General features: G+C 37.8%; 1 protein-coding gene across 1 annotated transcript; it reads right to left on the reverse strand.

Annotated features, from left to right (window-relative positions):
- Positions 1 to 10,210: 10,210 nt before the first annotated feature.
- LOC108068022 (endothelial lipase) lies at positions 10,211 to 12,554 on the reverse strand. Its single transcript, XM_017157363.3, has 4 exons — positions 12,180 to 12,554; positions 11,821 to 11,975; positions 11,254 to 11,730; positions 10,211 to 10,661 (listed from the first exon to the last, which is right to left on the reverse strand). Exons 1-4 carry the CDS (start codon positions 12,371 to 12,373, stop codon positions 10,276 to 10,278), a joined length of 1,212 nt encoding a protein of 403 aa, XP_017012852.2. The 5' UTR covers positions 12,374 to 12,554; the 3' UTR covers positions 10,211 to 10,275.
- Between the last annotated feature and the right edge of the window lie 5,269 nt (positions 12,555 to 17,823).

Raw genomic sequence — 17,823 nt, forward strand, 5'->3', positions numbered from 1 at the left:
TTGGTTTTGGCGCACGCGAAAGAGAACTAAACGCGAGCGGCGGCCAAATTGTTTAAACTTTATGCAGCCTCAAAAACCAAAACTAAAAAACTACAGAAAAAACACACATAACTGACGTCGCCGTCGACGGCGGCAGAGGGCACTTCAAAGAGCCAAACGTACAGCGGTACAGAGCCCAAAACCTGAAACGAACCGAGGCGCCGGCACAGTGAACCCAGGCCAGAAGAGCTGGTTAATTGAAAACTGAGGAGCTTAGGAAATTTCTAGTGAGTTTTCATTGAAAAAAAAAATAATAATTAATAAATAATTTCACTTAAATACACAAATTAGGATAACGCAATACAATAAATATATTAAATAATTTATAAATATAGTAAAATAAATAACATCGATACGTTTCAAACAGAACCTTATATATTTTCCGTTATTAAAGCGTTTGAAAAGTAGATCTTAATGAGGAAATTTTAAGAATGTTGAAGCTCATTTTGTAAAAATATAATATGATATTTCAACATTATTTTTTGTATAATTGTTGTTTGGCTCCAGAAATAACATAAAATATTTTCTATTAAAAATACTTAGAAAGTGATAGCTAAATTTGATAGGATTTTCTAAATATTTATTTTTGACCACTTTTTTGGCCCACGGCAACCACTGTGGCAAGCCAGGCTTGAGAAGTGCAGTCAAGTGGACTTGGACGTCGACGCCGGCAGAATCCAAAGCAGCGGCTGAGACTGCGCTGCCCGCACGAAGCTGTAAAGTAAACGGCACAGGCTGCAAATGCTGCAGACAACAACAATGCGGCCAAGACAACAACAGAGAGCCACGTTAAGAGCTCAGCTGACGCGGCTAAATGCTGCTGGCATTGCATAATATCTGGTATAATATCTGGGTAATGGACAATCGCACCGCGGGCCTTGAGATCGAGAGCCAGAGATCGAAAACCCTGGCTTTCCAGAGCCAAGAACCAATTTTAAAGACCTAAAAAGTCAGATTTAACTGGGCGACAAATGGGTAAAAAACCCATGTAAAAATAATACCCAACAAAGCACTTACAAAACGTCCCCGCAATTTTGTAAAGAAAGAAGCCAGCCAACCAGCAATATTTTTTGTAGTTTGTATTTTTTGTCGCCTTTGTTGCTTCTGTTGTTTATGCAATAATCGCACTAATTGAAACGTTTTGTCAGGAGCCGCGGCAATGGCAACAATGGCGATAACACCATCAAACATCAAACACAGAGACAATTGTTTAATTGCCTTCATTTTTATGATAGTGCAAAAAACAAAAAGAAAATAAAAGAGAGGAAAAAAGCGACACATTTTTTGCACTTTACTTTTTCGGATAAAACTAAACATTTTCTTTTTTTTTGGGTTGATATGTTTATCACAATAGCTGCCATGCTGAGAAAAGAGACCAAAAATTAAATAAAATAAAATAAAATAAAAACATTTTCGCTCCGGATGCGTTCGCAATGTAAGTTTGGGCACCGACATTTAAAAACCGGAACCGAAATGCTACAAATTCACCGAAATTCATTCGCATAAAGTTGGCCGAAAAGGTGAACCGAGGGTGTCTTGACCGAGGAATACCCATTGAATTAAATGAAATATTTAAATAGCTATAAAGCAAGAAATTCTAGGATATTTCAATGATAAACAAATATCCCTTCAATCTACAGATAATCGAGATAGCAACAAAGAAATGTAAATTTGCTTATACATTTTCCATTCTTCCATAAACTTTGAATGAAATCCTGCACGAGTTTCCCATTCATTTCACTTTTTTGTGTGATTAATTAAGTAAAAAACACAGACTCAACTTGAGTTGGATAATTGTAAACGAGAGAGCCAAATTGCACAAAATGGTCTCAATTAAGGCCGGCTGCCCGTGTGCAAACAAATAAATTTGTATTTAATTAAAGTACTGAAAATAAAAGTAACAATTCGCACACCCAGCGAAACATTTTCAGATCAACTTTTATGGCATTAAATGCAAAAATGCCGACAGTTGTTACTGAAAAACCAGGGACAGTTTTAGGAATTTTCCAGCAGGCATACAAAATATATATTTAAATATTCAAAATAAGAAAATGTGTGTAAGCCTGCTTTATAAATACCGTACCTACTAATGATTTTTATCATATAAAAATATTTATTAAGATCAGAAAAATTTAAAGAATATTTTGGCAAACATTTTGGGTAATTAAATATTTATGCGATTTAAATTTAGCAATTTGAGAGTATCCTTTATCCATTTCGGAGAGAGTCGCCGCCCATCGTTTCGGATTTGTTTCCGATCCCCGTGGGCCTCGCATTTTGCATTTGTTTTTGCCATAAATGAAATATGCATATCGTAATATGCAGTTGGTAAAATGTCGGTTTTCGGTATTTGTTAAAGTATTTTGTCGGCCTTTTCATATTATTGTTTTTGCATCCGTTCCACCTTTCCCCTCTGTTGTTTATTCCTCAATGTTCCTGCATTTTTAAAATATATTAATTTTCCAACAACAGCAAAAATATGTGTGTGTGCCAAGCAACAACAATTGCAGGAAAACAAATACTGGACAAGTTGAATTGCAACTACTTTTTGTTGGCCTCTTTTCGTTAGATTTTAGTCTGATTGTCGAACAACAATTTCCCATTCCTAAGTCTCGCTTTTCATCCATTTGCCACATTTTTGATAAATTCGAAATTGCCAGAGCTGGGAAAATTCCTCAATTTCATATTTGACCAATTGCTCTTAATTGGGTGAATTATAAGGTGATTCGGTTTCACAGACTGCACAAATGTGTTTATTTCAAGTAAATGCCAACCCTTGACACTAGCCATCAATAATAATTACGCAAGTTGTTCTTGACTTTGGTATTTCTTATTTAACTTGTTTATTTGTACAAATATAATGGAAATTTCCTGTATTTACTTACAGCTCTTTAAAAATTATCTTAAAGTTTCTAAGTAATTTCTCAATTTTAATTGTAAGTTTTAGCAATGTTTTTCCTTAATTTATTTAATTGTTTATATTTTCAATCACATTTAAGCCTAGATTTATTTATCTATCTTTAAATTTTGAAGTATTTTGTAGGTTCTAATTATACATTTTGAAGAGTTATCAAAAGGTTTTTCTAATTATAAATTTTGAAAAATTATCAAAAGGTTTATTTACATATGAATTGAATATTGAAGCCGCTTTTCCTTCCAGGACTTCCAGTTTCCACCTGTTGATTCCCTCTCTCTCTCTCTCTCTCTCCTTGGCAAAACTCACCACAGACGAGCTCAACTCCACCATAGGCCACAGGACACACGAAGTGGGATCCTTGGGCATTCGTCTTCAGTTGTTTTGGGCCCTTCAAGCCGGCAACATTCATGATTTGCCTCTCAATCGATTTCCTTTTCGTTGGGAAAATGCGAAAAACCACTGGGAAATTCCGAGTCCCGAAACCCCACTACATAACAATGAAAATATAATTTTACTGCCTAGTAAAAATCCATGGCCATGTATAAAACCGTTCGTTACGCTTCGCCTTTGCTTTACTTTTACTTTTTCATTTCCCTTTCCCAGTTTTCCCGTTCTTCCTTAGCAGGCAGCCAAAAAAAGGGGACATAAAAAATCAAAAAAGATTACTGCAAAAAAAAAACGAAAAAACGCGCGGGGAAAACTATGAAAATTTAGCTGAGAATGATATCGGGGCAAGTCAAATTTAATTTCACGCTTTGCTAGTTCGCTCTAACCCTCTCGAAAATATTAATAAAAACGAAATTCTAATAAACCATGTTAGGGAAATGTTGGGTGGTTAAAAAAAAGGAGAGGCAAATTCCGATTTGTTTTCCCATTTTTATGGAGTATGCGATTTTTTTTATGGTTTTTCTTTATTTTCAAACTGCAGCTTACAAAAAAGGGATTACAAAATTGAATTTTACTCTCTTTCTTAACAAAACGAATTTTGTTTTAGTATTTAGTTACAATTAAATTGGCTTTTGCATGAATTTCCTGATCTTTTATTTTTTATATCCAAAAATATGAAGTACCATAAAAGTTGCAATAGTTTTTCGCCCTTGAATATTCTGAAATTCGGTGAAAGTTTCGGCTGAAAGTGAAACTAATTTTTATTTATGCGCGGCACAAGGACGAAGGACGAAGGGGGGGATAAGTGTTTCGGTGGGAGGAGGATTGATGGTGGGAGGCCTTACACAAAATTGCCCAGCATTATGCCAAAGCAAATTGCAAACACAAAGAGGAAAACTAAGGGAGACACACACACGTGTAGCCGGAGCTTGGCCATAAACAATGAAATTTGTTGCTCACTTTTATGAGTTCCTTTCCTCAAACACCAGAGAAAGTGGGCGGAGAAAGGGGTGGGTGGGTTGAAGCGGTGATGGGGCAGCATCAACATACTCGCCTGTTGGCTGTTGAGTCCTTTTAGCCAATTTTAGTGTCTTACAATTTTCCGCATTGTCTCCGTTTTTGTGCTTATCCATTTCCTCCTGCTCCTCCTGGTTTTCCCCTTTCCCTTTCCCATCCCCTCTCCATTTCCACATTTTCTTGGCCACTTTCACGCCACTGTCATTGCTAAGCTTAAGTTGTAGCAGTTGGGCTTGTGTTGGCCTTGTTGCTGTTTGGCTAAAAGCATCCTCGGCCCTTCAGCCAGAAAAACCATGTCCACATCCTCTGGCAGGACAATGCAAAGGGCGCCAGGATGCGGGAATCGCAAGTATTGGAGATGGCTTCGTGATGGATGGGGAATTTTAGAAAATCAACAAGAATTCTGGTAGTTTAATTATTTTCCAGTATTCTAGTATTTTATAGATTTATAGTATATTTTTCGAAATATGGTTTTATTGGTATTTTGGTTAGAAAATATTCATTTAAATATTTCACTATTATCTATAGCACTTTTATATTTAATTTCTAATTTTATATATTTAATCACTGTCTCGTCAACGCAAAACCCAGTTGCACTCACAACTCTGGGACGAGGTCACGCCTCCTTTTAGAGGCGTTGAGCCCGATATGACCTCTCACTCTGCCATTCTACCAGAATCATTCCCAGTCGTAATCCGCTGCGTTTAGTTTATTGCTAGCCATTTGTTAGAACAAAAACAAGGAGAACTGAAAATGCTGGGAAACGAGGGGAAAATAGGGGTTATGATGCGCTCCGCTTAAAAGTTATTAACTAAATTGTGTGCGCTTGAAATTGAATGCCGGCGGAGAAGGCGGAGGGTCAGGGGTCAGGGGACTGGGCAGTGGACTTTTCCTTTGTCCAGCCGCTCGCGGAAATTTAATCACCTCAAGTGCAGGGGAAAAGTCCTGGGAAAAGGCATTTCCACCGGACGACGAGGAGGCGAGGCGGTCAGGTGTGCAAATGGTCAGCGCAAAAGTGCAACTGCAAAGGCAAATGATAATCCAGCTAAGGTTGCAACACAATATTTTAGTGTCACAACAAAGGAGTCCCTAATGAGAAAGGCAAAGATTTAGGGAGAGAAAGAGGATACCAGATTATACTTAAGATCTATTAAAAGTTTTTTAAAAGTGGCAGAGGAAAATAATGTTGCGTGCTTAGTTTACTTTGATTTTAATTTAAATATTAAAAGTAATTATAAATATAAAAATCCTAAATAAATAAAAATATTTAGAAATACTTATAAGTAATTTTATTGTTTTTAAGTTTGGCTTATACATTTAAGAATTTAAAAAAATAAAATAAATACATTTTGGTAAATAGTAAAATGTTATTTGTTATATCGATTAGTTCTTAATTTTTTGTAAAAAAAAAAACAGATTAATTAAAAATTAGCACCACCATTATAATTCTCTATTTATTTTCCTCCATCAAGAAATAAATTCTAAATTCCACTAGAACCGGAATATGTATTCCTAGTCCAGTCCTTCTTATCGCCCAATCGATCCTCTGATGGCAGTGTCAAGTGGCATTCCTTCGCCACTTGAGGCATCCCGGCATCCTTTTGCAGCGCCTAGTTTTTGAGGCAGCTACAAACAAGACACACGATGGCCCGGCCCCCTTCTGCAATTACGGTCTCTGGCACTGGGTTCCCCTACTTCCCCCCTTCCCGCAAAACTCTGGGTTCCCCCCTCGAGGGGTGGCCCATAACTTTTGTCAAGCATCGCGGCCATGTTGCAGCATGCCGCACAGCGAGGGTTGCACTCAGAAATGTTGCTGATGGTCAGCTGGGGAATGCACAAAGCGAGCAAGAAGCAGCAGCGATACTTGTCGCCGAGGGGAGGGGGGTGTGGGTAGTGGGGGAAACTGGGGGAAAATCTACACAGGGAAAATTGGCAAATCGATTTAATCGAACCGAATTGTAGCATGCTTTTAGGTGGGCTGAATTAAATTCATTCATTAAATTCATTTATTTATCTATGTAGATATATCATTACCCTTATCTACAGAATCTTAAGAGATATCGCCTGAAAATATATATGAAAATATATATAATAAATGACATAAAATAAAAGTAAAAAATAGTATGCCTTTTTATTTTCTTAAAAAAATAATATATAACTCAATGTTTTATATATTTTGCATTTTTTAATTTGTTATTAATTATTTTATCAGAAGTACCCCTTTTTTATTGCAGTGCCTTTTCAGCTGGCCGACTTGCTGACTTGACCAAGTTTTTTCTGGCTTCTGCTGGCCGCCTTTTTTAGCAGTCCCTGTCTGTTTTGGCGGATATGCGCTCTTAGCGAAAATTGCATTTGGCCAAATGAGTGGAGCGACCAAAGAGAAAAAAGCAGGAGAAGGATGGGGTGGAGGGGGGGATGGAAGCCCCAAGGAGTCAGGAACCGAAAAAAACCAAAGTCCAAGACGACTCATAATATTTCATCTTTCATGCTCATTTGCACTTATGCGGGGACTTTCTGTGGGAAATGGTGGGGTGGGAAAAGGGGGGGTGGAGTCTAGGGGGTGGCGGTAGAACAATGGTAAGGCCACACGGCGTGTAATCAAAAGAAAATGTTGCCGCTAGCCGATGTTCTTTGGGCACACTTAAAATAAATTTTAAATATTTTAAGATCTTAAAATATAAGTCAATATAAAAATAGTAAAGATAAAAAAACTAAATCTTAAAAGCAATTCTAGTGGTGTTAACTGAAATAAAATATTATTTGCAGAGCTGAAGGAAAACTAACACACATTAGTTTTTATAGCTATAATAATTTAATTCAACTTTAAGAATTAAGAGAAAATAATACGATTATTGTATAAATTAATAACCGACGAATTCTTAAAGTTAAGCTCACATTTATCTGATGTTATTTTTTGAGCTGTGTTTAAGGCTGCTTGTTTCTGTCTTCCCGCCCCCTTTACGCCCGCCTCTGCCTGGTATTTCGCAGGTTTTTCCCATTGACGATGTCTTCAGGAATCGGGGAGTTGGACGCTACGTTGCCTTGCAGGTTGGACGTCGGACTTTGGACATTGGACGTTTACCGTTGGATGAGGACGGCACCTGCTGCGAGTTATTTACAGCCACTGGAGGGCATTCCTTTCCTCCTCTGAGTTTTCCACTTCTTTTTGTATTTTTATTCCCTGCAGGAGCAGGAGCAGGAGCAGCTCGTCCTTGTACAGCTATTACACATTGCCGGAAGCATTTGAATGTGTTTATGTGTAAGCGTCTATCGCTCAAGTTGCTCTGCTCTGCTGCTCTGCTGCCCTCTCTTTCTCTCCGCCCTCCGGCCGTCTCTTTCGCTCGCCTTCTCCTGCCCTCTGGCCCTCTCTTTCTATTATCCCTTCGCCGGCTCTCCTTTCCATAACAGCAACTAAAATGTTTCCGTTATTAAGCTAAAGAAACACTTAACTTTGCGCCAGGATCAGCAAGGACGTCAGGTGCAATGAATAGAGAGGGCAGGATAAAAGAAGAAAGAGAGAGCTATAGAGAGGAGAGAGAGAAGGAGAGAGGTGGAGCTGGATAAAAAAGAGAGGGCCGTAGAGTTAAGGACCACGCGAATACACGAAACTTTTGAGGTGTTTAAAACGTTAATTTGCTTTAGATTTTACAGGATTTCCATTCCTGTAAGTGTGAGTGAGTGTGTGTGTGTGTAAGTGATTTTCGCATTAACGCTTGCCACTTTGGCGGTTCGAGTCAACGGAGCACAAAAAACAACTCCTTTTTCCTTCTCATTTTTTCACCTTTGTTTGCTTGGCCAGAAATGAAGCACAATAAAAACCAATAAGACTACTCACATTTAATGAAAGCGGGCGAGGCCCTAAACAAAAAACACACAGCACTTTTAGGACTTTTATTTTTATTCAAACCCATTAAGCTTAACAGAAAAACACTATTAAATATGAAACCTTTTTAAAAAAATATTTTTAAAGTTTCTAACTTAATGCCAACTGGATAAACAGAAAGAAGAATTATATTTTTATTAAAAACGCAGATCCCAATTTTAAGCAAAAAATAATTACTTTTTTGACCGTAACAATGGAAATACTGACTCAAATATGGATTGTCATACCTTTCTGAACTCGATATTAAATTTCCTATCGATTGACATTTAAACCTGGACATTTTATTTTTTTGCAATTTTTCGTAAAAAATCATGAGGTACACCCTTAAAAAATTGATAATTGGCCAAAATTTTATTTTTGCAGGATCACCCGGGAAGTGTTATGGATTCTTTTATTATTTAGTTATCTGTTCAAAACAGTATTTATTTTTGGTGTAGGACCATTTTTGGCCAAGTTATAGCAAAAAAAATCACTCGGAAATATTATATTTTTTTCTGAAAAACCCAGATTCTGAAAATTTTATCCAAGGCACCGGAAATAATGATTCAATACAGGGAATCTAGATAGATAACAGTGTTTTATTCTACCGAAAGCCCTTCACATTCCAATCGCCCTCTCTTTCTCACACCCTCACAATCTCCCTCGCTTTTCCTTGAAATCAACTTTCATAATTAAATGGCAAGTCCGAACTTCCTATTCGCCCTCTCGCTCCCACCCCGTCGGCTCCTCTCGCTCGCTCCCTGGCCTCACCTCACACACACGTGCATGCATAAAACAATTTAACACTTAACGTGGCCAGGAGCTGGAAATAAAAAGCGCATAACTCATGCGAAGAAGTCGACGTCGGCAGAGCGCCGGCAGAGGCGACGACGGCGCCATAAATTTCAAAAACAGCTACAAAACAGGAAGCAGCAGGCGGAGCAACAACAACAATGGCCAGAACAACAACAACAGTGGCAAGGAGCAATGGGAGAAAGCAAGACCAACTCGAGTGGAATGTTCAACGGGATAGCTGCACTCAGAAGTAAGGAAAACATTTTGAAGTCTAGAAATTAGAACTTCTTAACTTTGGAAAATATTTCCCAAAGTTTATAAATATTTTCAAACATTTTTTAGGTTTCCATAAACTAGAAAATGACCCATAGAATCGAAATATAAATGTCTTAACGGCTATATTGTTTATATATATATATATATATATATATATATATATATATATATATTTTTTTTTTAGAACTATTTATTTTTAATATTGATATAATTTTTTAAAATAGTATTTTTAAATTCTCTAGAATATTTTTTATTTACCTATCGAAGTATTTTAATTTTGAGAGAAAATTATTTTTGTAAAATCTAATAGATGTTTTTGTTCATGTGTAGCGTTAGAGGAGGCGAAAGGGAGTGGGTGGGGCTCGGCCGCAATGAACTGCAAAAATATTAACTACCTTTTAGCAAAAAGCGGGCCAAGCTGACGTCAAGTTTTGTAGAAAATTATGTTTTACAATGCGAAAATTGAATTTCAGTTTATTGTTTTCTGCTGCTTGTTCTTGTTCGCCATTTGTTCTTTTTTTTTCGCAATTTTTGCTTTACGATTAACTGTTAAATGCAGCCGACTTTTCGCCGTTTTGTGGCTGCAAGTCAACGACTTTTCCATGTGTGCCCGCTTTTCTTCTTGTATTTTTTATGCAATTTTCTAGAACATGGGGCAAACTGGCTGGCTATTAAATTGAACGGAAATATTTACTACTACGTTGGTGGTTAAAATACAAAAAATAATAATCCCCTTTCAAGGATAATGGGATTTTGATAAAGGCATTGGAGTTTTAAAGGAGACCCGATAGTTTTTGAAAAACTATTTTTAATATTTTTTATAAAATAATTTAAATTATTCTATTGTTAATTTATTAGTTAGTTGGGCTACTTTACCGTTTGTTAACCCTTAGGTGGGCAGTGAAAAACAGAGGGCATACATTTAGGCTGCATTTATTTGACGGCCCACATAACACTAACAAAAAAAGCACTAGGAACTAATTCACGCACAGCGATCTCTCTCCCTCTCCCTCCGCTGCCGCTCTCTCGCTCTCTCCCGCCGCCGCCAGCTGTTGGTCCAGAGGCGCAGCACAAGGGGGTTCCGAGCGACACCCCCTCCGCCGCCATCCGCCGCCATGCGACCCACCCCGCTCAGCCAGTTCGTGGGACGCCTCTGCACGTACGGCTGCTGGGGGGCCGTGCGGAAGTAGAAGCTCCCCTGCGCACGCCTCTGCGAATGGATCCCGAAGCGGGCCTTCCGGTTCCCGTCGCAATAGCCCCCGGCGAACTCCCGGTAGCTGCCGCACTCGTAGCCCACGAACGGGTACTCGGGGTCCATCGACTGGCGGAAGAAAATCGCCGCCGCCGAGTGACTGCAGGCGATGGGATCTACGGAAAGATAGAGCCATTATTATGATCTTGACTTTTAAAGCATAATAACTATGACATTTATGGATTTTTAAAGATATTTTAATCCTAACTTTGAAAATAACTATGATATTTATGAATATTTTAAAGATATTCCAATCTTAATTTTAAATATAACTAAGATATTTATGGATTTTTTTAAAAATATTCTAATCTTGAATTTGAAAATAACTATGATATTTATGGATTTTGTTAAGATTTTGTGATATTAACTTTAAAAATGTCTATATATAATATTTTTTACTCCTAACTTTTAAAACAACTCCAACAATAATAGATTTACAAAATCATTAAAGTTTTGGGATGCGATCTACAAAAAGATAATACTTATAAAAGGTTTTATTATATACCTATAATTCTGATCTTAACTTTGTAAGTAATGGCGTATTTTAACCTTAAGAAAAACTAAACTAATTTCAGCTCTAAAAAATTCTTTAAAGGTGTTCAAGACAGATCAATAAATGCTCTTAAAATAGTATAGTTGGGAATACAAATAATTTAACAATTTATAATTATATTTATTTAATTTATAATTAAATTCCTCAATACTCACTGGTATTTTGCATATCCCTCAGATTGGCGAACATCTTGCAGTTCGTTTGCGGCGCCCTGCCTCCGTTGGGATAGAAGTCGGCGTGTCCGCACTTGAGGCTCGTGCCCAGGGATCCGCCGGAGGTGTGGAGCACCTGGACGAACTGGGCGTCGCCGGGATCCAGGCGGTACTTGGGGGCCACCTCGGCGGGCAGCGAGAAGAGGGGTCCGGCGGGGTCCAGCCCGATGATCTGCTCCACACGACCCTCCAGCACCGCCCCCGCGTAGCCGGCGGCATGGGCGCCCAGGCTGTAGCCCGCCAAGGTCACGTTGCTGCGATTAAAGTGGGCGGGGCGCAGCTCCTCCAGCGCCATTATAATCCCCGCCACCGTTAGGCCCACATCGAAAATGGACATGGAGGCAGACTTGTAGTCGTTCTGGGACAGATTTCCCCAGTCCACCACGCACACATTGTAGTTTGCGTCGAAAAGAGTCCATGCTGGGGGTAAAGAATATTAATTAAATTTATTTTATTCATTTGAAATATAAATAAAAATACAAATAAATTGTATATTATTTATTTACTCACTCAGCAATAGTTCCTGCACCCAGTCCTTGCTGCCCTGATCATTCCATCCGTGCAAAAATAGGGCCAACTTCTTGTTGGGATCCAGCCGACGAAAGCCTCGAAGGTCGCCCAGTTGCAGATTGAAATGCACTTCATTGCCAAAGTCCTTGGCTGAACTGAAAAGTAATATATATAAATTCTAATAATAATATAAATAATATTTTCCTATTCTATAAATACTATATTATATTTTATATTTATATTATATTATTCTATAATTACTATATTATATTTTGTATTATATTTTAAATCCCAGAATTTTTTGAAATATCCCACTGACTAAGCAGTTTTGTTTTGTATCTTAGAAATTACCCACTCACATGGTGCGACACTCAAAGACAATCCCATGATTCAGATGGGCCCGCTCCAGGCTGTTCCGGAGCATCGTCTCCTGCAGATAGCGGAAGGCCTTCATCATGGGACTCCAGCGGTGGAGGGCCTCGATTCTCGGGACATCGCCGAGCAGGCAGAGCAGGCAGCCAAGGAGCAGGCGGTGGGTCACGTGACCGGGCATGCGGTCAATGGGTCATCTACCACCGAAAGCGGATAAGCACTGATCAAAAAAACACCACCAGAAAAAAAGTATAGTCTCGAAGACCCCGCGAAATCGCGAGCAGGGGAAGAAGTGGGGGAGTGATGTGAGAGATCCGAGATCTGAAGACTGATGACTCGCTTTTCTGGACCGCTTGGCTTGCCCCGTGGCTGGCTACTGAAGAACCCGACTCGCTTGTAACTCCAGCAGACCCGTGAAGACGATGATCATCACGCCGCTGATGAAGAAGTACACTGGGGAGAATCGGAGGGAAATTTTAGAATTCTGTGGAGAAATTATGTATTAGAATTTATTAAAAATCTATATAAAACTTACAGGAATAAATAATTCACAATACTTAATTATATTCTAATGTCCTAAGATCAACTAAAATATGAGGTATCATAAATGGCATGATAAATAATATTTAAATAACCAAAAAATGTATATAGACTAAAATTTTTATCGCTAAACTCTTAGTAATTTGTAACATAATTATGTAAAAAATCCTACAAAAATATAGTATACTTTGTCCAAGATTTTCTCACTGTGCATGGGCTGCTGATGACCCTGCTCTCCGTTAGCTCTCAACATCTCCGGCGTTCTTGGCCGCGTGTTTGCACAAGTGAAAGTACAAAAAGCGCTTGTAACGACTTTTTGACTTCGATTTCGATTTCTGTCGGCCGGGGAATTCGGTTTTTGGGTTTTCGGTATTTCGGTATTTGGTATTCGGTACTCTGCACTAGGCACTCCACTGATCTTGACATAGAAGCCACAGAGGCAAACGGTAGCCACGAATTTCTGACTTGTCATGGCTCATAGCTCATGGCTTATAGTTTACTTTGGCAGCTGAGTAAACCGCCGCAGCGAACGGAAATCGATAATAAAACCGAAAGACAAGGCGGAGCATTCAGGCCTCATCACGGATCGAATAGGTTAGTTTTAGTGCAGCCATAAACTTCGGAGGGAGACGATCTGGGGACACGCTTTCTCGATGCACTGAGCGAAAGGGTTGAGGTTCAATAACCAAGGCCAGAGGTGAACTGCAAATAGAGTCTACAAAAACGTAAATTTTCACATGAAATTGTTTTGTAAAATCTAAAAATTAAATGTTTTTGGAGTATCAATTGACAGTATTTTTTTTATGTATTAAAATATATATTTATTCATATTAAGTTCTTTTATAAGTTCCAAAAAGACAAACAATTTTTAGAACATAGTAAATTTTAATAAATTGGTTTCTTTTTGTGCAGTAATTAATGACAATACTTTATTTATAAAGTTAAAAGAATATTATTCAAGTTCAGTTCTTCTCTAAGCTTTTTTAAATCCATTCTTTTGGATTAATTTAAAGACAGTATTTAAAAAAACATAAGAATTTAATAATTTAAAACTTTTAAATACATTTTAATTTTATTAAATATAAATTCCAAAAAATAGCCCTACAGTTTTTGCCAGTGCTTTTTGGGGCCGCCCAAATGGCGCAGAACTTACAAACTTTGACCCAAAACGCTGCTTCTTTTTATGTCGCGCTCATAAAATATGTTCGGCTTACAAGAGATAAACCATAAAATAATCCCCCGCCCCCCGTCGCCCCTCGCCCATGTGCTTCCCGCATATTATTCTTTTTTTGGCCGAGCTTTCTAACCAATATGTGTTAAACGAAAGCAAAGAGAGAAGAACGCTAATGATGCGCAAGTAAAGTGCCAAACGAATTTCGTTGTCTTCGCCCCATTGTTTTCCACATATAGTTTACATTTATTTGGGAGAGAAACAAAGCTTCGTCTTCGGATCGTCTTCTATTTCTGTTTCTACTTCTGTTTCTGTCTCAAATTCCATTTCCCGTCTTTCTTCTGGCTTTGTTTTTGGCGATTTCTGCTTCTGCCATTCGGTCGATCAATTTACATATCCATCTGTAGCTTCTTTCTGCGGCTGTCCACTGTCCACTTCTGTTTATCTGGCCTCAATGTCAACTTTATGTTCGACACTATCAATCCGGTGGAAAGAAGAAGATTCACAGACGTGCAGATCGGAATGTATCTCGGAGTTTGTTGTTGAAACTGGATGGGATGATAAATGCTTGGAATGGAAGCTCGATGGTAGAATGTATTCAAGAAATAGAGAACACTGGTTAAAAATGTTGAAAAGATTTGTTTGATACGAATGATAATTTTTCTAGGGCCACAAATATTTAATAAATAATTCTAAGATTTGTATTATTTATCAAGTATTTAAATATTATTTATTATTTATAATACTATTTAGATTAACATATATTTTAAAAATCAGAAAAAAACTAATTAAATTTACCCAAATTTACTGTATAAAAATAAATGATTAAACAGAATATATTTAAAATATCTTAATTTATAAAATCCCCATTTTTTTCGATTATATTAAGACCCTTGAATTTAATTTGATTCTTGGCAAAGTGGGACAATCGCTTATTCCGATTTAATATTCATGAATGATCAAAAGTTTTTTCCACCCCCCCTCGCCGAGTTTTCCCAGCCATTTTCTTCGAATTTCCTTTCTTGCACTCCGGAGTTTGGCTCTCCCCTTTGTGTTGGCCATTTTCTTCATGTGTCTCTATCATTAAGGCAGAGTGCGGCTTAATTGTTGCCGCAGACAATGGCTGGATTGTTCAAGGGGTGGGGAGAGGGGATGAGGGGGCTGGGCTGCCCCCCAATAGCCCCCCTTGGTCCACAGTGGCGTTGCCTATTAAGCAGCATCATAATAATAATGTGTAACAACAAGAGCAACAACAACAGCTGTTGGCAATAACTTTTGCATGCATATATGTGTATTTACTTGTTCGTGAGTGTGAGTGTGAGAGTGTGTGAGTGTTTGGGGACGCATTCAAAGCAATTTCCACAATTTTCGTATTGTTTACTTAATTAATTCTGCACAAAGATTTTCATTTGCAACTGTATTTGTGTGTGCGGCCCTCGCAGATGTTTTGTGGTTATTACAGCAAACCAACAACACCCCAGAAAACCCCCTCTATATCACACACACCCATACAAACACACATCCAATACTCATTCGGGCAGACAAAACGCGTAATGAGTTTATAACATTTAATGAATCCACAGCCGCACAATGCGGCGTATGCGTAATGCGACCAACTCACAGCGAGGCGACAGCTTAAAGGCTCCTTAAAGTATGCAACAAGTCGCCGACGAGTGGGGATAATTAAGGGGTATTTACCGGGATTTTAATTAGATTACAAAATGTAAGGCACAGCAGACTGGGTTGAAAGTTACCGTTTAATATTTAAGAATTTAATACGTTGTATTTTATTTAAGAGTTATGATTTTACAAAAATAATAATATCGAAATTAAGTTATTAAAAATAAATGAGTTTGGAAAGGTGTAAAGGATATTAAAAAAGTATTAGAAAATGTATATCAACAGAATTTGTAATTATAATTCATTTGATATTGCTATTTCGTATTTAGAACTTCAGAAATTGAAATTGAAATATATTTAAAGTTTTTAAAGAGATCCTAAAGTCTTCTTTATAACTACCAAGAGTTCGCTGTTCCACTTTCGTAGTGCCACGCCCCCTTTTCCGCCTTTTCTGGCTTAAAATAAAGCGAGTGCAGAAAAGGAGTTTGACTCCTATTTTCCCGGCTTCAATTTTCAGTCCGTTCGGGGCGGGGGGCGGTGGGCGTGGCAGCAGCATTGACTTTCGATTTGTTGTTGTTATCTCCCAGCGAAGGGAAACTATTTTACCGCTCAATTGATTTTGCAATTTATTTGCGCGCATTATGCGAAGGAGGTTGGAATGGGGATGGTGCCACGGTCTACTATATATAAACTCCGACTGGATGGATGTTGATACTCACACGTGTCCCGGGCCTTGAAAACGAAGAGGGGGAGGAGGAAATCGAGGACGAGGAGGAGCCAAAGGATACTGGTGGCATTTTCAATTCTATTTACTCCCAATAATCATCATCAATGTCAGTTTCGCCAGCACTAAAATGAAAATAAAAACAAGCCAGGCAAACAATTTTTGTTTTCCTCCCAAGTACTCGATACTCGATACTTGACTAGCTGGCAGCGGCAAAGGCAACAACAAGAACGTCAACAGGATCATTGGCAGAAGCCGACAGCAACAACAATGAAGCCCCGAAAGAAAGAGACGGCAGGCGGCAGAGAGAAAGAGAGGGGGCGATACGAAACGCATCGAGAGTTGATGTTTATATCGATTGCTGGCAATTTCGTGAATTACAACAGACAAACACTACGGCCGAGCGAAAGAGAGGGGTGTATAAGGCGTAAGAGAGACGGGACTAGTGGGTGGGAAAGAGAGGGAAGGGGAGGAGGGAATGGGACACACTTGAGACACGTCGTCAGCGACGTGAGCATGTTGCTGTAGTTCTTGTTCCCCATCTCCTCTCGTTTTTTTACAGTTGTCGTTATAAACACAACAAGAAAAAAAAGGATTCTTTTAGATTATAAGTCACTTTAATTATTACTATTTAAAAGAACAATTTTGGACCAACAAAACAGTACTAATTTTTTTTTTCGATTTTTCCTAGTTTTTCACAAATTTAACGAATTTTACAAAATTTTTCTCGATTTTTCACAAAAAATTTATTAGTTTTTTTGCCGTAACTAAGGAAATATTGATCCAAATATGGATTGTCATACCTTTCTGAACTCGTTATTAAATTTCCTATCGATTGGCATTTAAACCTGGGCATTTTATTTTTTTGCCATTTTTCGTAAAAAATCATGAGGTACCCCCTTACAAAAAAATTGAAAATTGGCGAAAATTTTATTTTTGCAGGATCACCCGGGAAGTGTTATGAATTTTTTTATTATTTAGTTATCTGTTCAAAACAGTATTCATTTTTAGTGTAGGACCATTTTTGGCCAAGTTATAGCAAAAAAACAAACAGACAAAAATTCAAATTTTTACCAAAAACCCAGATTCCAATTTTTCTCAAAAAAATAATTACTTTTTTGACCGTAACAAAAGAAATATTGATCCAAATATGGATTGTCATACCTTTCTGAACTCGTTATTAAATTTTCTATCGGTTGGCATTTAAATCTGGATATTTTATCTTTTTGCCATTTTTCGTAAAAAATCAAAAAAATTGAAAATTGGCGAAAATTTTATTTTTGCAGGATCACCCGGTAAGTGTTATGGATTTTTTTATCATTTAGTTATCTGTTCAAAACAGTATTCATTTTTGGTGTAGGACCATTTTTGGCCAAGTTATAGCAAAAAAACAAACAGAAAAAAATCAAATTTTTACCAAAAAATGAGATCCCAATTTTTCACAAAAAAGTAATTCGTTTTTTGAAGGAGAAAATTGAAATATTGATCCATATATGAAACTTTCTGAAATCGCAATCAAACACAATCGATTGGAATATAAATGTGGACACTTAAATCTTTACTGGAAACCCACATT

Source organism: Drosophila takahashii, chromosome X (genome assembly GCF_030179915.1).
Source record: "Drosophila takahashii strain IR98-3 E-12201 chromosome X, DtakHiC1v2, whole genome shotgun sequence".
Taxonomy (NCBI): Eukaryota; Metazoa; Arthropoda; class Insecta; order Diptera; family Drosophilidae; genus Drosophila; species Drosophila takahashii.